General features: G+C 41.1%; 1 protein-coding gene across 1 annotated transcript; it reads left to right on the plus strand.

Annotated features, from left to right (window-relative positions):
* The first annotated feature begins 624 nt into the window (after positions 1-624).
* On the plus strand, positions 625-21,107 carry tacr3a (tachykinin receptor 3a). Its single transcript, XM_061092649.1, has 5 exons — positions 625-998; positions 7,862-8,050; positions 8,631-8,781; positions 19,256-19,452; positions 20,774-21,107. The coding sequence occupies exons 1-5, from the start codon at positions 628-630 to the stop codon at positions 21,105-21,107; spliced, it is 1,242 nt and encodes a 413-aa protein (XP_060948632.1). The 5' UTR covers positions 625-627.
* Positions 21,108-22,535: the final 1,428 nt, after the last annotated feature.

Consider the following 22,535-nt stretch of genomic DNA (forward strand, 5'->3'; position numbering starts at 1 on the left):
CCTATGCATAATTGGACTAGCACAGACGCACTTTCTGCAATATTCAAATATCCTGTTTGTGACATGCTGCAGATCATCTGAGGGGTCAGGGAGGAAAAAGGTATATACTCTGTACACTGAATGATTACAATGAGAGAGAGAGAGAGAGAGAGAGAGAGAGAGAGAGAGAGAGAGAGAGAGAGAGAGAGAGAGAGAGAGAGAGAGAGAGAGAGAGTCAGCCTGGCCCATCTGTTATTCATGAAGTTTAAACCAGCAGCTACAAGTATCAATCAATCTCTTTCACCGTTTGTGCCACTTGTGCGTCACTGAGTGCGCACTGCGCCCTGCCCGCTGCTGCTGCTGCTGAGGACCAGAGGCTGCGCGCTCACTCACATTCAACAAGCACTGAGGGACACTTTAGGTTTTCACTTTCACCACGTTTCATTTGTGCTACTTTATGACGTTTGGAGACCACACTGCCGGAACCTTTCTTGGGAGATGTCTGCTTTTTAGCGAGTAGGTGATGCTTCGCGCGTAATGGTGCCAGCTGGTTCTCAGACCCTCTCCCATCACACTCCACAGCTCCGCACCTCATTAGGTAGATCAGAGTGAGAAGAGCATTCAGAGGGAAGGAGACGAGAGGAGAGGATGGCGGCTCCGCACAACGGATCCAACATCAACCAGACCAACCCGTTCAACCAGTTCGTGCAGCCGCCGTGGCGCGTCGCGCTCTGGTCCATCGCCTACAGCGTGGTGCTGGCCGTGGCCGTGTTCGGAAACCTGATCGTGATCTGGATCATCCTGGCGCACAAACGCATGAGGACGGTGACCAACTACTTTCTGCTCAACTTGGCGTTTTCGGACGCGTCCATGGCCGCGTTCAACACTTTGATCAACTTTATCTACGCCGCGCACGGGGAGTGGTACTTCGGAGAAGCGTACTGCAAATTCCACAACTTCTTCCCCGTCACGTCCGTGTTCGCCAGTATCTACTCCATGACCGCGATAGCTGTGGACAGGTGAGATGGAGGCACAACATGTCATGAATGACTGATGCTCTCTCTCTCTCTCTCTCTCTCTCTCTCTCTCTCTCTCTCTCTCTCTCTCTCTCTCTCTCTCTCTCTCTCTCTCTCTCTCTCTCTCTCTATCTCTATCTCTCTCTCTCTCTCTCTCTCTCTCTCTCTTAGGTAAATTATATATTTTTTATAGAAGAGGTAGAGGAATATAATAGAATAGAAATCCTTTATTATCGTATATTGTAAAAGCACGAAATTAGTGCTTCTCCTGGTTGGTGCGTAAAAATTAAATAATACATAAATACAGTTAAAACAAAATATCACAGTTGAAAACAATAAAGATTTAAAAAGAATTAGATATAGTGTCATAGTCCACATTAATTTATCAATCACTAAAATTGTATGTGTACACCATACAGTTGTAAAGACTTAACGTGCTTTAGAGTAAAACATATAAAACATTCAACTCAACAAGACAGAAAATTCACATTGATGCTCGACACCAATAAAATCACAGTCATAAGGCACATGTATGAAATACAATATGAAGTGAGAATAATAAGATTTAAATAGATTTATTATGTATTAACATCTAAATAATTTGGTGGGTGTCTCTGTTAATCTTATGTGACCTGGAAGAAATGAACAGAGAATATCAGTATACGTATTGAAGAGACACACAATATCAGGTAATGAGGTATTATATGGAAGTGCATCTCCAGCCATGGGTGTAGAATATACCTATGCCCAGTGCACCATCAAACATTAAATGAGCAATGAAATGTCCCGAGCACATGCGAAACAGAATTAAAGCTACACAGGATGAAAGAATATCCTTGTCACCCCAACTCTTTCATCTCGAGTGTTTCACGCATGATTGTTCGACATCTCGTTTCCCATTATTCCACTTCACTATGCTCCCTTTGACCAGCAGTGGTGGAAAATTGAATCCTGTGCTTATGGCAAGAAAAAGAAAAACAACTCAGATTCATGTTAAGTCTTTTTTGAGGACGCAATGTCCTCCACTTATGTCCTAACTTGTGCCCTCATGCTTAAAAAAAAAGAAGAGCTCATGCATATGGAGTCTCCATTGGATCAAGTGATAATTCCTCTGATGGCATCGTGACCCCACAATATTTAATCAGAGTTCATGCTCCCTGCTGACTTACGCAAACATGTATTTCAGTCCCCAGTGGTGAAGTGGGTAATTACTTGTTTGTGCTGTGCATTATTATAGTGGGAAGGCGGCTGTGTAGCACAGGGGGCTGCTCTCTCTCACTCCTTGGGGTCTTTTCCAAACATTTATTTTTATGTTTCACAGCCACTCAATCACAGACTGTGGCCCTTGTGTTTAGAAGAGTCTCCAATGTAGGGACCGTGTGTGTGTGTCTGTGTGTGTGTGTGTGTGTGTGTGTGCACTCACACCCTTGAGAAGATCACCCTTCCATGTTTTCATGCTCCCTGACTCTCATCCTTTCCGTCACATGCACTCATATTATTCTTCTCCTTTTGCTTTCCCACACCCTTTCCGTCTCTCCTTCCTTATTTGTTCCCTCCATCACTCTCTCTTTTCTTTCCCCCTGTTGTTTTCCAGTAAATGTGGCCATGCAGTCATCACTATCAGCCGGGCTTTGATACTGATCAGCGGATGGTCAGACGTCATAATGTTTGAATAAAGGGATTAGACCGATGAAGGAAGCGGCCACAGGCCCAGTGTAATGAAAACAAAGATCATGCCGAAGCTGTAGACACACACTCTCACACACACACTGAGTTTCTGTGTGTGTGGGCAGCTTGTGTGCAAGTGTCACAGTGTGTTGTAACATAGTGCGAGGTGTTTTTCTCCTCCGGTACCTCTCCTTGACACAGGGAACAGTGGGTTTCCTCAGGCCGAGCTCTTCCCCAGCAACTTCTATGCGTTTGTATTTTTGGTTCGCTGTGTCCTTTCCCTTCTGTCAAGTGTGTGCTGAGACACAGAACATCCCTGTGACCCACGTGATGCAGATGCAACCCCCCGGGTCATGCTTTTCGTAACCCCAGTGTGGTGCTGTCTCTGCTCTGATGTCTTCAAATGGCATGAGGCCACAGTTCGTGATCATCTGTGAATTTGTCCTTCCTGCTGACTCCCTGTGCTGCTTTCTTTGGGCACTGCAGCAAAAGATAAACTCCGGTCCAGCGCATGTTTGTATGTGTGTGTCTGTGTGTGTGTGTGTGTGTGTGTGTGTGTGTGTGTGTGTGTGTGTGTGTGTGTGTGTGTGTGTGTGTGTGTGTGTGTGTGTGTGAAAGGTAACTGCCGAAGCCTTAAAGCTTTTCATGGTTCCACAGCTTGCGACTTTTTCATTATTCACACTGCTGAATGTGTAGAAAGAAGTGACATCATTACGACTGAAAACAGTGAAGTAGTGGCGTATACACTTCTAAAGTTCATGATATATATTTGTTTCCGTATGCGTGGTTATAGCAGCATTGTGTTAAACAACCTATGTATAGTGTTGCTGCATGTGCGATTGTGTACTGCATATGATAATGAGAATACATCCCTACACACTGACACTGGTTCGATCAATCATTGTCTGGAGTCCCTCATTACAGCCACATCCATTACATTACATTACATGTCCTTTGGCAGATGCTTTTATCCAAAACTACTTACATTTAGTGCATTCAATATCTATGAGGGACCATTTAGTATATTCAGTTTCTTGCCCAAGGACACTTCGGCATGCAAATGGGGAAGGCTGAACTGCCAGCCTTCTGGTTGGAGGACGACCACTCTACCCCTCAGCCACAGCCGCCCCGCAACAACCAGTAAAACATTCACATTATGCACTTTTGCATAATGTGAATTATGCATATTTACAATCTGTATTTTTCTTTCAAGTACATCTTGTAAATTAACATTTCATATGCACATATTATCTTTTGTTGACCATTCATAAAATATGTAGCTACTGTGTGTGCTACTATTGCTTTACTGCAATTGGCAACAAAACAGCTTTGCCAACAATACTGTTTTCAGAATATGTCCTACAGTTTATGAGTCATATATATGAAGAACCCAGCAGGAGGATGTCCAGGTCAGATGTGTTCATGACCACAGGACAATGTGCGGAACATTAAGGTGTGGAGTGGTGCCTGTGTAGACAGGCAGGAGGCAGGACATGACATACAGCTGGGGAAATCACTTGTGTAAATCTACACCAGCGTCGTACGGTCAAGGACCGAACTGCCGAAAGGACACAGTCCCAAATATGTGAATGTGAAGCCAATATCCGGGGTTAAAGTTCACCGAAGTTGAACTACACACAAAGCCATCCTTCAAATTGCCTGACACAGGAATTGGGGAGTTTTATTTTGGTCCATTTACCAGGCCTTTCCATTTACGCAGGCTCCACCCTCAGCCTCACCTTCCGGCCAAACCAGGAAGGAGGTCTAATGTCGCAAACACTCGGTAACTCAACAGCAATGAAAAATGAATGAATAAAACTGATTAGACAAAGCAAAGTAAACTAAATGTCCACGCCTATTGTAGAATACATTGCAGTGTCAAAAAGGCAGCAATCAATGAGATTTCACAACTAAAAAGACTGGTTGTGTTATCGTTAGCTTAATGTTACGGGAAATAAAATAACCAAACCGATGATAATGATGTCAGTGTGCAGGGTGAAGCAATAAACTTAAATTGAAAACATTGTAATAAGTGCGGCCAGGCAGTGAATATTACCATTTATCTTAATTAATAGCCGTGGATAAAACCATCACATAATCCTAATCACCAAAAGCTCTCAAATCTCTGTCTCTCCAAGTTAATATATCTTTGTGACACCTCTTCTTCATCCTATTTAACTTTTTAATTTTTCACTTCAGTGAGTGTCGTTTGTAGAAACATCAACACGCCCACTCAACATTTTCCTCACCTGGGTAACATGACAGATGCTTAAAAAAGTAATTTTATTAAACTTTTGCAATCACTTTGAGATTTCATTTGTCCAAGTCTCTAGGTATCAATCTGTGAGATTTCTACCTCCACTGAATATAATGAAGCTTAATGGAATTTGGTTTGTTGCCCAAACAGCATTGGAAAATCACTAGCAGTGATCAACAGGTGCAGGCAGATGGCCGGGCGCCCTGAGACGTTTCTTTAGTTATGAAGGGAGTTTTTTTCTTTCTCCACGGTCGCCACTCTCTTCATATAATATTCTGAGGTCTAAGCCTGAGTCTATAAAGGGCTTTGAGATAATAAATGAAAAGTCTCATTGAAAACTGTTGACAGCAAGGTCAGTGGTCTGTCCGGTGTATTAGGTCACAATGTTGTTGTTGTCACTGAATGTTAATGAATAATGTGTCAATGCTGCCACCAGCACAAACAACATCCAGTCACCTTCATTGTGTTGTGGTGACGGCAGAAATCGCAAAGGTTAATATGTCCAAACTGGGGGAAACTGGCGCTCAATAGAGCGCATACCTCTGTTAGAACCCAGCTGCCTCAGATTTAAATTAGCCGTCCGTCCTATTCTTGTGAACGCAATATCTGAAGTAAGCCTTGAGGGAATTTCTTCAAATTTTGTACAAACATTCGGTTGGACTTAAGGATGACCTGATTCGATTTTGGTGGTCAAGGGTCAAGGTCACAATGACCTCACAAAGCCCTTTTTTTCTCTTATCAACACTATATGTGTGGAACACCTCCAGGGAACTGTTTCACATTTAGAACAAACCTTCATTTGGACTTAGATTTGATTTTGGTTTGCAAAGGTCAACGTCTCGGTGGCCTCACGAAGTATGTTAATGTTTTTCTTGAACATGATGTGGCGTCCTACTATGGGTTTCTTCCTCTCTTTATTCAAAAGCGTGGTCTTTCAGTTTATTCATGCAGGACCTATTGATTTCACATTCAGATGTTGTAATGCTTTCCCTCAAAACCCTGCACGTACACTACAACAGCTCCGTTTGTGTTCTAATTTGCTCTGCTTGTGCGCAAACTGTGTGCTTGTACTCAGATATTTTGTTGCCCCTAGAATTAAATTTCAAAGTAAATTTCAAGTAAAGTTCATCCACGGGGAATGGAGGCCGTAACCTTTTCTTTTGTCAACACTAAACCTGGCATTCTATGGGTTTGGGAATTTTGACAGACGTGTAATGCAGAAAATGTGCAGAAAAAAAGCATTGAAACAGAAGAGAAGATAAGAATGCAAGTACACTGTTTGAAAGGAAAGAGAAAATCTCGTCACAAGGATGGGCTTTTTGAGTTTGAGTACAGATTTTTGAATGACATCGAAAGTCAATAAGTAAGTCAAAGACCAGGCTTTTGAATAAAGATGGGGCAGAAAAAGCATTGATCCTTCCACCTAGTTTCGAAATCAATCTGTTCAGTAGTTTCCACGTAGCCTTCCAGACAGACAGGGATGAAAACATAACCTCTTTGTTGGAGGTACCAAAGTGACCAGTCTGCTTGGCCAGATGCCGCTATCGTTAAGCGCTGTTAAGTACTTTAGTGAGACTGCTCAGTGAGGGTGGCATAAGATTAAACATCTCCCTCTCATCTCAGGACACTTGACATTTAGTTGGGTGCATAATTTTTGGCTACTTGCCGTGAGTCTTCTCTGCCAGTTAAACACCAGGCGTTGATAAATGGTGTGTTTACTTGCTAATGTCACATCCCAGCGACACGGCTTCCAAACAGTACGTTGGAGGAGAGCTTCCTGTGCAGCTGAAGTTATGACAGACTCCCAGGTGGTACAAAAACATGACTTGATTTATTATTCTGTTGCTCTAATGTCTCTGTATCATAATGCCTCTGCAAGTGTGTGTGTGTGTGTGTGTGTGTGTGTGTGTGTTTGTGTGTGTGTGTGTGTGTGTGTGTGTGTGTGTGTGTGTGTGTACACATGGCTTGTGGACCATTTTGAGTTTAGAATTTACAGAGTGACAACATTTTGGGAAACTGAGGCCATTTTGACAGGAACTCAGTCCTAAATTTCTTTCATACCGACTCTCAATGCGCTGTTTGAGGGCTAAGACTCACTGCAAGGGTCAGAATTAGGTATGGGACCAGGGTGAAGATTGGAGTTAGTTTGGGATCGGGGTTAGGATTAAGTTTAGGTTAGGATGAGGATGAGAATTATGATAATGGTGAATATTAGGGTTAGGGTGAAGATAAGAATCAGGGTTATAGGGTGAACATTACAAATACGATTAGAATTAGGTTTGGGGTAAGGACTTGATTTAGGTTTAAATTACGATTTGGGTGAAGATTACAATGATGTCAGGTCTAGGATGAAGATCATAATTAAGTTTAGGCTGAAAATAAGGATTAAATTCAGGTTAAGGTGAATCTAGATGATGAAGGTGGTGTTGCCCGCTCATTGTTCATCGGTTTGGTGTCCAGTAGATCAGCCACTTTTGTGCAAGCTTGTTGAAGCTCAGATAACTGGCTTATACCTGATTGGCCGGCTCCTCTGACATGCTGACATCCATAAGGGCCAGCGTGCCTCTCAGAATGAAAGCCAATCAATTAGTGAATAGACGGGGCATCATTGTTGATGTCCCTCGGAGGGTTCCAGTCACTGAGGTGACAGGATAAGCTCCAGCCTTTTCTGTTCGGCCATTGAAAGTCATGTAGCATCCTCACTTGGGTTCAGGATCAGAGCCACGATCTCCTGTTGGTTTGGAGTGTATCACGGTGACATTCAAACAAAATCTCCTCACAGTATTTTTGAAACGAGTGCTCCACCAGAACACCACGTTTACAGGCTATGTTCCAGAAAATGAAGAATGACACTTTTAATGATTAAATGGATAATCAGTCAATGATCGCCATGCTGTTGAGTCAGTTGTGTATTTCTAACCGCATGACCTTTGACCTGCAGGTACATGGCCATCATCCACCCTCTGAAGCCCCGTCTCTCAGCCAGAGCGACCACAGGAGTCATTGTTTGTATCTGGAGTCTGGCCGTGGTCCTCGCCTTCCCCCTCTGCTACTTCTCCAAAGTCCGAACGCTCCCCCGCAGGACGCTCTGCTACGTGGCCTGGCCCCACATGGCCGACGACCCCTTCATGTGAGGAATATTTAAATAAACTTCACAGCTTCTGTTCCAAAATCTCTTGTTTGAACTCTTCGCTCCATGTAGGTTAATTAGAATTGAATTACTCTATTAAATCTACAATCTACATTTCAGTGCAAACATTGACTCAGTGCATGGTAAATGTTGTCACAGTAGGTTCATTCAGAAAATGAAAGAAACTCATGTTGAAAGAGCTAAAGAAATTTTGTGTTTAATGTATTTCCACTCTAAGCACATTGTGTGTGACATTGACGGTGACAGTCACACTCAGTACTAAGCTGCACTGTGACTGCTATTTCTAATAGAGAAGGATATGACCTGCGTGTGATGGAAAATTCATAGATGGAGTTTTTTTCCCAGAGACCTTGAGTCAGTGTTTTTGTAACTTCTCACCATAGAGTGTGATGTGTGGTGCAGCATCATCCTCCTCGTCCTTGGTAAAACTGTGTTTAAATTACAGTATATTGAACATGACAGTTCCAATCAGCTTTCATTTGGTGCCACAGAGTAAGGAAATATCATAATGTGAATATTGCCTAAACGCTGACTTTTTTTTCCTCCTTATTCTTCTCAGGTATCACATCATAGTGACTGTTCTGGTCTACGTGCTGCCTTTAGTGGTGATGGCCATCACTTACACCATCGTGGGGGTGACGCTGTGGGGAGGGGAGATCCCAGGAGACTCGTGTGATAACTATCACGGGCAGCTTCGGGCTAAAAGGAAGGTAAGAGCGCTCCAGGTGCAAACAGATATCTATACCTTTGAGGATGCAGATATGACTCGGGGCGGTCCAATTAGTAACTGTGAACACGTGGGTCTTTGAGAGCCAAAGGTCAAAGGCCCCGGAATATCTATAATTTTCTGCCTGTGAGCAGTTCCACCTGGCTTTTTCTTTTTCATGATCGGAACTTAAATAGGAGGAATTTGAGGGAAGATGATGCTTATTTGCCTGTAAAGGAAAAAAGATCTTTGGTTTTAACTCATTGATCTTTTCTCTTAAACCTAAAACAAAAGCATCTGTCAGCACAGAACAATTTCCCAGTTTACCTTCAGGATTTCAGCCTAATTCCTCTGTTAACGTTCATTTGTTTGTGGAGCGTGTGCGGCAGGTAGACGTGAACATTTCAGCAGAGAAAACCCTGATTCCACTCAACACAACCTTTGAGGTTGTCACTTGTCTTTAGTCAGCTGCTTGTCCCTGAGTCCCGACGGACTGCAGCTCTGAAAACCAACCCTGTCTTGAGGCGTTGTTTGTCGAGACATCTGAACCCATGCCCTTTATGTCCCAGGAGTCTGGCCCGTTTTCAAGAAAGTTTTTTTTTTTTAACAATGTGTTCTGTCACTGTGTTGAATGGACAGAATAAGAGAATAACACACTTTTTGTAACAGATTAGGGATTCAAATACAAAGTTTCCATAGTAACTGAGATGCTCCCCAGTTTCTGTCGACTTTCTCTGCCTGGCCTCCTAGTTTGAAGTCTGTGTAAATTTAGGATAATTTGATGTGTGAACACAGCAAATGATCCCCCCACCCACCCCGCTTTAAGGCCGGCGCATGCTTCTGCGTTTTCACAGGAACAGAGACGCAAGAGCCCTTCCGGGCCCCTCACGGCCCTTCCTACGTCCTTACGTGCGTCGGCCAATTTTTCTATCTAGACGGCAAAGCCCCGCAAGCGTCACCCGGCCGCGAGGGCTGTGATTGGTCTGCTGACTACATCATTTCCGGAGTCGCATTTCCGGTTCATGCCCGGAAACCACGGAAGATTTAGAAGAACGAATATGGACCAGATAGAAGAGCACTTGGCAGAAGAGATCCGACACTATGTCCACTAGTATAACCCGTCACTAACCGGCGGATTTTTCCGCCAGAAAAAGGCTCTGCGGAGGCGCCGTGGCAATGTAAATAAATCGCTCTTCTTCGTGCAACACACGAAGAAGAGCCGACTTCGACAAAAAACATTACTGCGCCTAGTGTTCTGGCGGGGAATTGCATGGCAACACGCGCAACGGTTGGAGAACCATGAATGAGAACGAGTCCTGCGTTACAGCTGCGTGCCTGCGGGCCCCTGACGACGCAGAAGCATGCGCCGGCCTTGAGTCACCGCTAGTTAGTGGGGGCGTTGATGACTCTTCTTACCGTGTCATTGTGATGTAAACACGATGATGTGCTCTACGCAGCGTCACTTCCTGCCTCTGACTGCTGCACCCAGCTGCTCCACCTCTCCCCTGATTAATTTGTTGCTCTTGTGAACACGTCTGTGCAGAAAACGTGTGCATGTGTGAAAGGAAAACTCTGAATAAACTCCGTAGCCAATTCACCAGATTTCACTCCCAGGTCATGTCTGAAATCGGCTTAAGACTAATAATACTGTACTGTATGTGTTATGGAAAGGGATATGACCTGATATCCACAGTTGAGGTGGTGCAGGGATGGAGGTGTCTGGTTGTGATTGATTGAAAAGAGAGATCAGACTGCTGGAGCTTAGAGAAGGCTGGAATCGTGCACGTAGCTTTGATGGCATGCGCAAGAAATCTTCATTCAGCTTTTATCGCTAGGCAACTTACAGCAGCCATGGTAACTTTCAAGGGAACAAGAGGAAATTTGGTTTTTATTTTACTTTAATTATACCTCCACCAATGAAGTTATATTTTCAACCCGGTAATTTATTTTATCACTTTCCTTAACACCCCATTGTTTATCTCTTCCTTCATTTTTTTATCAGTTTCTCAGGGAATAATTCACACATCAGAAGGAAATTTGTTTTATCTTTTGAGGGACTGCAATCTACGAGAGTGGTTTAGTTTATTGAACCAATTTACATTTTCTATTTTCTGAAATGAGCACATCTACTCGTGCTTTACAGATACCTCAGGCATCCCCAGACGCCCGCTGCTCTCGTATACAACTTCCCCTGTTTGGTAAACTATGTGATGAATGAACGTAGCAATAATCACCCGACTGATATGAAACACATACTGTGTATAAACCCCATAAACCACTCAAAAGCCACAACATCACCATAATAAGAAAAGATAACCAAATGTGAAAAGCTGAGGGGAGTCAATACCCAAGAAAACATTTAATGAACAAACACTTGCAGGCTGACAGTTATTTAAACAAGTGAAGGATTTATAAACAGATTGTATCCAGACGCTCACGCACCTCAGGTGTCCACTGACCAATTGCTACATCTTCTACTGTATCAAACCAGTAGGTGGTCAAACGCTTTAAGGAACTGTTCTGCATCACTAAAAATCATAAAAATAGGAACAGACACAAGTGCAGCTCCCAGATAAAACTCTTCTTTGACATGTTTTCCTTTTCACTACGTATCTTCTCTGGTCTCTGCTTGCGTTCTACCTTTCCTGAGCATCAGTATCGGCTTCACATGCCTCGGGTTGTTATTTCTGAGTCTTCCAGCTGGAAAATGAACCTTTGGGGAGGTGAGATCCAGAGCAGCTGCACAGATCAATAACTGAATATATTTGTGGGTCCAGGTGTTTGTGTGCTGCTCTCTCTGCACAGGAAGAACCCATGTTTTTATGCTTCTCTTTATTTTCAGTGTTATTTTCTATCTTTTAGGGGCCTGTATATAAACAGTAGTTTACATATTGTGTATATGTTTGTTTGAGATTGTCGTGTTCTGGTGGCACTGTGCAGTGTGTTTATCCTGGGGATGAATGTCATGAGGGTGGAGAGTGCTCGGATGCTCTGGTCAGAACAGGTTACAGAAGAGAGCACAGCCCAGGGCAACACTGCCAAGCATCACATGAGTAGCTGGTTCAAAACCTTATGGATTAACTGTATCCCAGAAAACCCTGGATAAAAAAAATACAAAATGAATGAAATCATTAAAATCATTGGGGTGTAGGAAAACAAATAAATAAAACCAACTAGACGGCCTCCACAGGAGTCAAAGGAACTGTGACTGACAAATCACAGACACTGAGTAACTGCAGTGATTTGTGTCGGTCAATATCATGCATGTCAGATGGAACCGATTTGCTTTTTAAAAATCAATACAGCTGCTTGCAAAGGCTGCGTAATGACACATTTTACAGACGCTTCATCCCCATTAGTACGACCTTTGTTAACGCTCCCAGTCTATTTCCCTGCATGTTAATAAAGTTACCAGTGTTTTTCTTGAGTGCTTCCAAAGACAGAACCACAACTCAGGACTGCGCCTGAACGCATCCTGTGTAGACTCGTTATATGAATGGAATAACTCTGCACTACTTGTCAATGATTCTAAATCATTACTGTTATTTTATTTTAATTTTACAATCAGCCGTGGTTGACCAGACTAACCTCTTGTTTTACCAAAGATATCAATATCAGTCACTTAAATAATCAGTGACGTCACCATTACCACTCTTCTTCAATGATTTGTGTTGAACAGTGACGATTATATTTCAAAAGCTTTGGTAACACAAGAGGTCCATGCAGTCATGTAATGCAGGTCACCAAGAGGAAATTAAGTAATGATTCAGGAGGTGCAGATTTAATATAAACGCATCCGCCGATGAGTGTTATTGTTTATAAAGATCTAACTCCAGGATTTTCTGGAGTTTCACCTAGATGACACATTTCCTCTGTGATGTGATAGGAAGAAATACAAATACATGTTTTTTTGGATAGGTTTTCATCGTCTCTATTGAGAAAGAAATTCACAAGACTGTTGTATTAAGTGAGTCCATTCTACGGTAATCACCACACTGCAGACGCACTACTTTAAACTCACAGTGGGGGCTTACCGGTCATTACAGTGATGTATGAATCTTTGAAATCGGTTCAATCTATGCTCGTTTTATTGTGGAAGCACCATTGATTCCTCTCTGATGACTAAGTGTGTATGTGGTCCATGTATTACTCATGTATTACTCTTGTTATGTCAAAATCTGACACGTTATAGGGACTTGTCTACTTTATGGGGACACAAATCAAGTCCCCATAACGTAAATCATCACATTTTTAAGTGACAGCATGTTCTAAGATCCTTAGGTAAGGTTAGGTTTAGATTAGCGTTAAGACAAGTAGTAAATGTGATTAAGGTTAGAGTAAGTCTCCAGTAAATCAATCTAATGTCGTCTGAAGTCTCGGGGACGTGTTTATGTGCTTGAGAGGATTGGGATGGATTATATCTCCGAAATCAGATTTTTCCAGAAATTAAGTGTCAAGCCAGTGTGGTTGTGTGTCCTGCCAACCTCCGGCAATAATGGCTCTGCTCTAATCCCGACAGGACAGGTGTCAATGGAGGTGTCTGCGAGACGAGCTTAGGTTTGCACAGGCGGGAGCTCGGCCTTCTGCCCTAATGGAAATCACAGTTTTACGGGTCAGTCAAAGTGCCACACTATGATAGAATAGGAGTTGGCTGCTTTCCTTTGAGAGTAAATGGCGGCCTTAAGTAGTGGGACCACAGTTGAGTAACCTCCACTGCTCTTCTGTTCAAGGCACAAATTGATTCTCTGTCTGTTTCACACCTTGACAAAGGCTCCTATTGAAACACCACGGCACCTTGGAGATTCCTTTCTTTCTTTCAATGGCACATAACCGTTGACTCAAAAGAGCAAAGACTCAGCATATATAAAGCTGTGAGTCTCCTTTGAATCACATCTATCATCGAAACGTTTATTTTAACAGATGCTTCCTTATATTCACTAGCAACCTTTCCCCCTGTGGAATAGTTTTTACATTATTTTATAGCACAGAAGTTAGAGGGAGACATTCATTATTTCTGATACTTTGGGCACATTTTGCTGAAAGTGTTCCTGTACTCGTATTGTATTTTTACAACCTCTAAGGTGGATGGTGAACACATGATTCATGTCCTGCTTCCTGTGTGTTATAGGTTTGAAGAGAAAACACATTTAGCCTAATAAAGCTTTTTCAGTACAACTGAACTGCAACAGCAAATTACATAGACTTTGCATATCGGTCGATACTGAGTACCGTTCTGATACCAGTGCGTTGCAGAAATAACACAGCTTTACCATTTTACTTGTGGGACTTTCCAGTCAACATGAAATAGTGTCCAAGTGCTGAGATCTTAGCTAGCTCCAGCTAACGGTACACTTCTTCTCGAGTACTCTAAAAACACTACCTGCAAATGGCAGTACAGTGCAAGCTCTCTTGAGTAGATTAGCTACTCCCCGATGCCTGACCCGGCATTTTGAACAGTTTTAAAGGGAAATTCTGATGCTGGTAACGGAGTATCTGAATATTTAAGTAAAATTATCACATGATTATTATGGGTGTTCAACAAGCCCCCCAGGTCTCTTCTGCCTATAGGGCCCCCAAATTACCTTGAAATGCCCCTGTCTCTACCAAAGACCCTATCTTGCAGAAGGGTGTCTATACATTTTTTGTATGTAATGCTGAGGAACTCTCTGCACTTTGTTTTGGTTCTGGGTTTTGTCTTTATCGTACCAAATGATGAATTGTTGATAGAACTCATCATGGCTTGGAGCTAACTAATGGGAAGTAATTTATGGGATTAATGAAGGAACATAAATCTAATGCCGGGGCACCCCCAAGACTGTTCTGGTTTTAAAATCTAACTCAATATCCACTCTGTATGATAAAGAAGCTCATTAGCATGCAAGTTTCATTACGGTTCTTTCAAAAGCCAATAAGCATCGAACTAATAGGTTTTCCTCATCCACTTCCATTTGTTTCCCGCTGCTCACTTTGATTTATATGTGAAACACTGTGTTAACTGAGTTTTTATGCCAGATACAGTGAGTAAATACAAAGTGTTTGTTTGTAAGTTGCTCTGTTTGTGTTTCAGAGATGTTCTTTCACAGCCATCTCTCATGTGCATGCCTGCTGCCGTCCAGTTATGTTTTGAGATAACTGCCTTAATCATAAAAACCATCTTGTTAAAATTGACGTAATTCACTCACAGACTAACTCATTCATATTTGGCATGTGGCAGATTCGCCACAGAGAGCAGTTGTTTGCCGTTTGAGACTCGTTTTCTGCATTCAATGATTCTAAATCCTTGCTCTAACCTGAGGATTTGTATGAATGCAGATGTTTGTTGTCAGTGACTGGGACTATGCAAGAAGCAAAACCTTGCATGTGTTTAGCTGCTGGTGGAGAAAAACAACCAGAAATGCTATTTGCACTGGGTCCTGTAGAGTGAAAGCTGAACAGAATCCTCTCCTGCTGGGGAGTTAAATGACTTAGACTGATGACTCGTCGTTTTGTTCACGTTCTGTTTTATCTCCCAATAATGTTTGCTAGAGTGATTCAAAGGACTCGTTTTGAATGTAAAAGAATTGGCTTATTTTCTGTCTTGCTTTGAAGAGGGAAACAGTTTCGTTGCTATGTGTAAATATCACCTGAACAGCATCTCAAATGCTCATTAATCAATATATATATATATATATATATATATATATATATACATATCTTGTTTGTTTCAGCCAGCCACTTAATGTGGATAAGATTGTGTGTTAATGCAGAATCTGTAAAGCATAATAAAAGTTTGGTGGCTAGACGTCGACCCACTCATACAGCAGGGAGTTGGAAGCTATAATATAAATAACACGTCCAATTCTAAAGGTGACGATTATATTTTTGATTACTACCAATTTAAACTATTTTCTCAAGTTGAGGGTTAGTTTAGTGGGTGGTTAGCACCATGCATAGTTTTCCTTCCTCTTTTCTTCCATTTGCCAAATATTCCTCAGAAGAAATTCCTAAGAAACCCAGTTATGCAGCTTTCTCAATGATTCTCACATTTACCAATGTTGTTTTTGTGATTTATTCTAATTAGTCAAGAATAAAAATCCATGCACACTCCAGAGCAATGAGCAGTGACCTGTTTGTGCAAAATAATTAGGTGTTGCATTTTTTTCACTTCTGCAGACAACAGAAGACAACATTATTGGATTTAAATTACAGTAAATGTTTTCAGAATTGATCATATTTCTTAATTAATGTGGTATTTATCACAAAGCACCGTATTCTTAAATCAATACACACTGCAAGGCCACTTTAATTCACTCATAATTATATTGTATATTAATTAGGATACATGGTGTCCAGTAATCTGTGATTGATTGCTCTGGTTTCATCGTTTTTTTCCCTTGAGGCCGACTTGCACAATGGTTTATTTAATGACCCGATCCGGACTCTGGTCAACAGACTGCAGTTCATTACTCATTTAAAAAAAGACTTGAATGTGATTGTGATTATTCATAGAAGTATTAATTAAGATTGACAGTAATTTATGTCCCACCAGCTCTTTGCATAGGTTTTTATTATTTATGCAGTTTTGTTCCTTCTGACAACTTTCCCCAGCTTGGATCAGATCAGTGATCAGTGCATTTTGAAACCCAGTTTCATTAAAACAGATAAAGGGAATCAGGCTTCACTTCTCATCATTTCCATCAGCACCTTTATACTCAACCTCAACTATGTGACCTGACAGCCTCCTCATTAGATCAAATTCCCCCAGCGTCACATTCCACATTCTAAAACGTCTCATTAGCTCCATGAAAAATCTCTGTTTACTTGCATATTGTCATTCATCTGAGTTTCTTAACACTAGACGCATGACATTTTTTTTGTTCATTAAATAGTGGTGTTTTGACATTCTTCTTATCCTCTTAGATTTAATTAGAATGGCAGGAGTTTTTTACATTTTAGTGTCGCTTTAGATTTAATAATATTCCTAGAGATGGTAAAATATTTTGAATATAAAACTCTGAATGAGCTCATCTGAGGAAGAGGAGCGAGGAAGACTGGATTAGATGTTTTCATCAAGCCTGAAACCTTTACGCGTATGTACTGGATTTTAGAGTAAAATACTTGAGGAATGCAGTATTTATTCCTGCCTATGAATAATGTGTAATATTTTAGATGGCACTAGCTTGGTGTAAAGATCTTAAAGAACTGCAATGCCTATTATTTTCTCCTCTTGACTGTTTAAAATGGGTCCACAACACATGCAATACTTTCACTACTTTTACAATGAGACGTAAAGTACTTGCATGTCAAAACAACAGGTTTCCTGTAAGAACTGTGGTAAAGCAGACACATTTTCTGAATGTTTGAGAATCCAGCTTCATACAAAATATCCTATGAGTAAATATATCATAAATTAAATGGATTGTATTGAGTTCTCTGGTATTTCAGATATGAACAGTTAAAACTAGACACAAGGGCAATTGTGAGTTTCTACCTTCGGGTTATTTAGCTTGGTGAAAAACCTGATTCCTCAAAAGGATGAAAACGTGAATTAACAAGAAACCTGATTTACAAACACTATAGCTTCAGTCTGAATTATCCAACACTAATTACCCGTGTAGTCTGTTCCCCTGGAGCTCCATTGTCCAAAAACATCAAATGCGTTTAAACAGTCTGCTGCAAATTAGTTTTCTAAAGCTAAAGTGACACACTATTTAATCGAATCCTTTAAAGTATCAATTTAAAGTTTTTTTGTTTTTTTTCAAGACAATATCACGGGTTGGGTTGATGCCATTTTTTTTGGTTTCCCTCCTTGTTTGCATGCATGGATTTGGACGGGTACTTTTTTCTCCCAGTCCAAAGATACACAGATTGGACTCAAGTCAACTGGTGATCGTAGATTGATCGTAGGTGTTGTTGGGAGCACGAATGGGTCAAGACGGATGGATGAACTACCTTTAAAATTTCATTTTCACTGTTACAAAGCCAGAGACAGATAAGACTGACACATATAATTTTGAATAAGTGCATCAAACCCTTCACATTCCTTTTAGAGCCTTCTCCTTGTAAATGCTGTAATAGTCTGCTGGAGGCTTCTTTGGTGAAAGTGCTGTACGTCACCTGCGACAGGAACATTTACACTTGCACTCACACCAATTTGAGCTTTTACGACTTTTCTGTTATTCATCTTGAGCCGCGTTCAAATCCTCATCATGTCTTCAGAGGGACAGCCTCCATGCACAATGTCATCAAACAGAGAAAGTACTGACTGAGTGCTTCACCTCTGTTTAGCTGCCACCTGGCACAGTTTACAGCACGGTAAATGTAATGTGTTAAACGTCTTTGAAACATGCACTCGAAAAAAAAAAGTGGGTTGTCAGGATTTCTGTTTATATTACAGCAAGGACGCAAAACGTGTCTGTTTTGTCTCCGGGAGCACGACTCTCCAGTCACACAGTTTAATAGATGGTGTTACCAGCTGCCACCCAGAGAGAAGCCACAGCGGTTTATTCCATTCACGTCCAGTAAGAAACAGACTGGAAAATTCACTGACAGATTGATCAGTTGATAAACTATTTAGAAATTATGGAAATTTTCTTTCTGGGAACTGTTGAAATGACATTAAAAACAGACGAGTACAAAAACTGACAAATAAATCTTATTAACAGCAGCATTAGTGATGTGATTTTAGTAATATTGTTACTTTTGTTCTTCAGTGTGTTTTCACTTAAATTTTTTTGATATGGTAAAGTTATCCGGGCCCATGTCTTTTCTATATAATACCATATTGGTCAGTTTTGACCAGGTACAGAACAGATGGGACTATGTAAAAGTTAAACAATGTTAAATGTTAAATAAAGTAATCTGGGATAAATAGAACAACATGATTCATGTGAGTAAAAAAAAATTAGATTTTCGTGAGAGAAATAGCTAGGCCTACCGGCAAATAAGTTCTGAACTGGTAATGTAAGTAATTAAGTTGCTTGAAAAAATGTTTTATGATGGATTTACAGTCAGCTATAATTGGAGGGACTGTTTTTTACATCCTTATATGATTGTGCACATGTAGATAAAAGGCCAACGTAAGGAATAGTGAGCAGGATTTATTAAAAAGTGAGGTTTTGGAGGTCAAGGTTAACAAAAGGCACGGAACAGCAGACATTACACTGATTGGTTCCAACCCTTACTTTAACCTATACCTAACCTAACACACACACACACACCTACACAACAAACACACACACAACACACACACAGACGCACATATCCAGATACAGGTGCCATCAAAATACTGTAATTCAGGAAAGCACTGAAATTACATGCGCTCTTTCTTCCCTCAAATATTGAAATGTTCTTTCTTTCCTGAGAGGGTGACAGAGGGTGGTCAGTTTATCTTTCCTATATAATTTCCACCAGCTTGCACACTGATATCCCTCACTGTGTTTCTGTGTTTCCATGGACACCGCTCACACCCACTTGTTCGCTCCCCCTCTTTCTTGCAGGTGGTGAAGATGATGATCATTGTGGTGGTGACCTTTGCCCTCTGCTGGCTGCCCTATCACGTCTACTTCATCGTGACGGGTCTCAACAAGCGTCTGAGCAAGTGGAAGAACATCCAGCAGGTCTACCTGTCGGTGCTTTGGCTGGCGATGAGCTCCACCATGTACAACCCCATCATCTACTGCTGCCTCAACAGCAGGTGGGTATCGACCGGGCTCAGTTGACAAACTAATAAAACACAAAGGGGTTACAGTGGAACAGCTGGACTTAAACACTGGTACTGACTGAGAGGACAAAATTTGAACTCCTTCTATTATCACACTGATCAAAAAGATAAAACGCAGAGTTCTGTTTTTTTATTTTTGAACTAAGACTTACTTTTATTTCTTTGTATTTCTATGGTAGGAAACAATAAAAATAGCTAAATGGGTTTGGAAAATTTGTTAAGTGAGTAATATAGAAAATAGAGCTTATCCATAGGCTCGACAGACGTGGCAACAATAAAATGTCTAAAATTAACAAATAGTAACCTGACAATCCTTCAACTGGGGACAATAAAGACACAAGTTGGACCAAATGGCAAGATGCCACAGCTGATGAGAGACGAGAGTCACCTATCAGCATCCTGTCCATTAGAGCTGTTGCCAGACACGTTGGCTTTTCACAACCATTTCTCTAGCTGCTTTTATTTTTCCCAATATGCATCAATAGGAAAAAAGAATATACACAATAAAGGACACAGAAAAATTGTCCATTTATGTTTACGTTCTATGAAAGAGATATATATGTTTCATTTCTTAATTCAAGTGCTTTAATTTGTGTTCTTTTTATTTATTATTATTTACAATAAGGATTAACCTGTAAAATATGAAGCCTCAATTACATTTCTTTGTCATGATGGTTTGATGATGACATCTTTGGAATCATTGCATTTAAAAATATATATATTTTACCCCTAATATCTGCATCAGCCCTTAAAATCCATATGGTTCGTGCTGTAATTAATGTTTTTGTTCGGTGTGCATCACATCACTGAGTGTAATCATGTGTCATCACTATTTGTTTTCCAGATGATAAAAGCTGGATTCCTCATTTACAAACTCAAAGTCTGAGCTTTGTCAGAGCTCCTCATTATCTGCTAATAGTAAAGAGAAACCGTCCATGGTGCTTTTAACTCAGGCATAAACAGAAATCCAGTTTAATGACATGGCAAAGGAAAATAGATCAATTTCTGTAGGTCAATAACATTTAATTATGTTGTTTTGTAGCATTTACTCTATGTGTCCCTCTGATTTTCGACATAAATACTTTGTTTGTGTCCTTCCTTCCCTTTTGATCTATTAGACCATAAATATAATTTGTCAATCATTGACGTGCTTTCGAAAAATATAGAGAAATGAAACTTAAGAATGTATGCTGCTTCGAAGAAAAGAAACCATGGAACCATCTATATTATTAAAATGTACCCATCAGCCAGGTACTGTACGTTCCATATGTAATTTTCATTTGTCTCCCTCCAGGTTTCGAGCAGGCTTCAAGCAAGCGTTTCGTTGGTGCCCCTTCATCAAGGTGTCCAGCTACGATGAGCTGGAACTGCGCTCGACGCGGCTGCACCCGACTCGCCAGAGCAGCATGTACACACTGTCGCGAATGGATACCACCATGGTGGTTGTTTACGACCCGGCTGAAGGTGACGGCGGCCCCGGTGGCGGCTCTGGGAGGAAGCACTCCCTGTCCGCGAGGAAGAAGAGCTACATCACGTCTCGCCACACAGAGATCACGGGATGCAACGACGGCGGTGGGAAAACACAAAATGGAGCTCCTCCAAGTGCCCAACCCGAGGAGTTCTCTTGAGGAGCTTATCCATAGACGTGACATTGTTCACACACACGCACACACTCACACGTGTATTTAAAAAATATATACATACAATATGTACATCATACATTGTACATACAAACAGTGCACATGGTTATTGCTGAGCATTTTAACATGCTGCAAATGAACATAGATATGAAGGTTATTGATTCCTGGTTTATATATTATACACTCGTGCATGAATTACCGAACAGGCCCAGGGGCGTCGGGGCTTGTGGTTCTTAATGCCTCTGTTTCAAATTACTTTTACTAAGCTGTTTTAAGACATGAAATCCAGAAAATGTTCCCTTTTACATGAGAAGAAAGCAGCAGGAGATTGTCAGGGGGTTCAGGTAAGGGGTGGCGTCTGGGTCGAGCATGAAGGAGACAGGACCTGACTTATAACTTCTGCTGTGGAAATCCCAGTGTTTTTGGTTTGCACCACACAAACAGCAAACCTTGCACTCGCATGTCTTTTCAAGTTGACATCTTCGTCATCTCCTACATGTATGGCTCCTCTTTTTCTGTCTGATATATTTTTATTGTCTTTTTTTGCTTTTCTTGCGTCTATTGCATGTTACAAATGTCTCAAACGCCTGCGCTCTTGCTAGCTGGGAATTTCCTGTTGTATTCTCACATGGGTCCACTTCTCTGGAGTTGTTACTTGGGGGCTGACGGGAGAAACTATAGAAAATTTCAGGAGAAACTGACTCAAACAATTGCGTTGTCACATGCAGCCCCTTTGGACAATTCCAGGAGGAAATCTGGTGTTGGGTGACTGTCTGAAAGCAGCTCCACTTTCATTTTGCTCATTATTTTTCTTTTGATTTTCACCCATTATCCTTTAATATTAAAAATCTGCCTAAATGAGTTCAACCCATTCCTATTTTACTGTTTAATCATCTTCCTCCTACATTGTACAGTTGTACAGTATGTTGAATATAGTCAAATTAACTTACTAAGTAAAGCCATTTAAATACGTATTGAAATGCAGAATTGCTCCACTTTATGTAGATATAATAAAATATACTGTATAGTAATATAATATTTTGTATGGATGATATCTGCAGAGAGGTGAAACCAGAGACAAAGACACAAAATGAATGCTAGTGACTGGGATTAGTGCATGTGTGTGTCTGGGGGGGTTCTGATAGGTGGGATTAGGGCCCACTCAATGTCTGTGCCCACAGGTCTGTTGTGTCATTGTCTATCCACACTCAGGAGCAGCCTTAACAACACACTTAACAGTTTTTACCTTGAACAGTGTATTTCAGGTGCTTTCTCTTAATGCTACATATTCAAGCTCCTCTTATCCCACCAAGGCTTTCTCTATTTTAATAAATTCAACATTTATCTTTAATTGCAATTTAGTATTTAAATGCAGTCAACGCACTAACCTTTTAATCACAAGATTTAGTCGATAGA

This window comes from Limanda limanda, chromosome 2 (assembly GCF_963576545.1).
Source record: "Limanda limanda chromosome 2, fLimLim1.1, whole genome shotgun sequence".
Lineage (NCBI taxonomy): Eukaryota > Metazoa > Chordata > Actinopteri > Pleuronectiformes > Pleuronectidae > Limanda > Limanda limanda.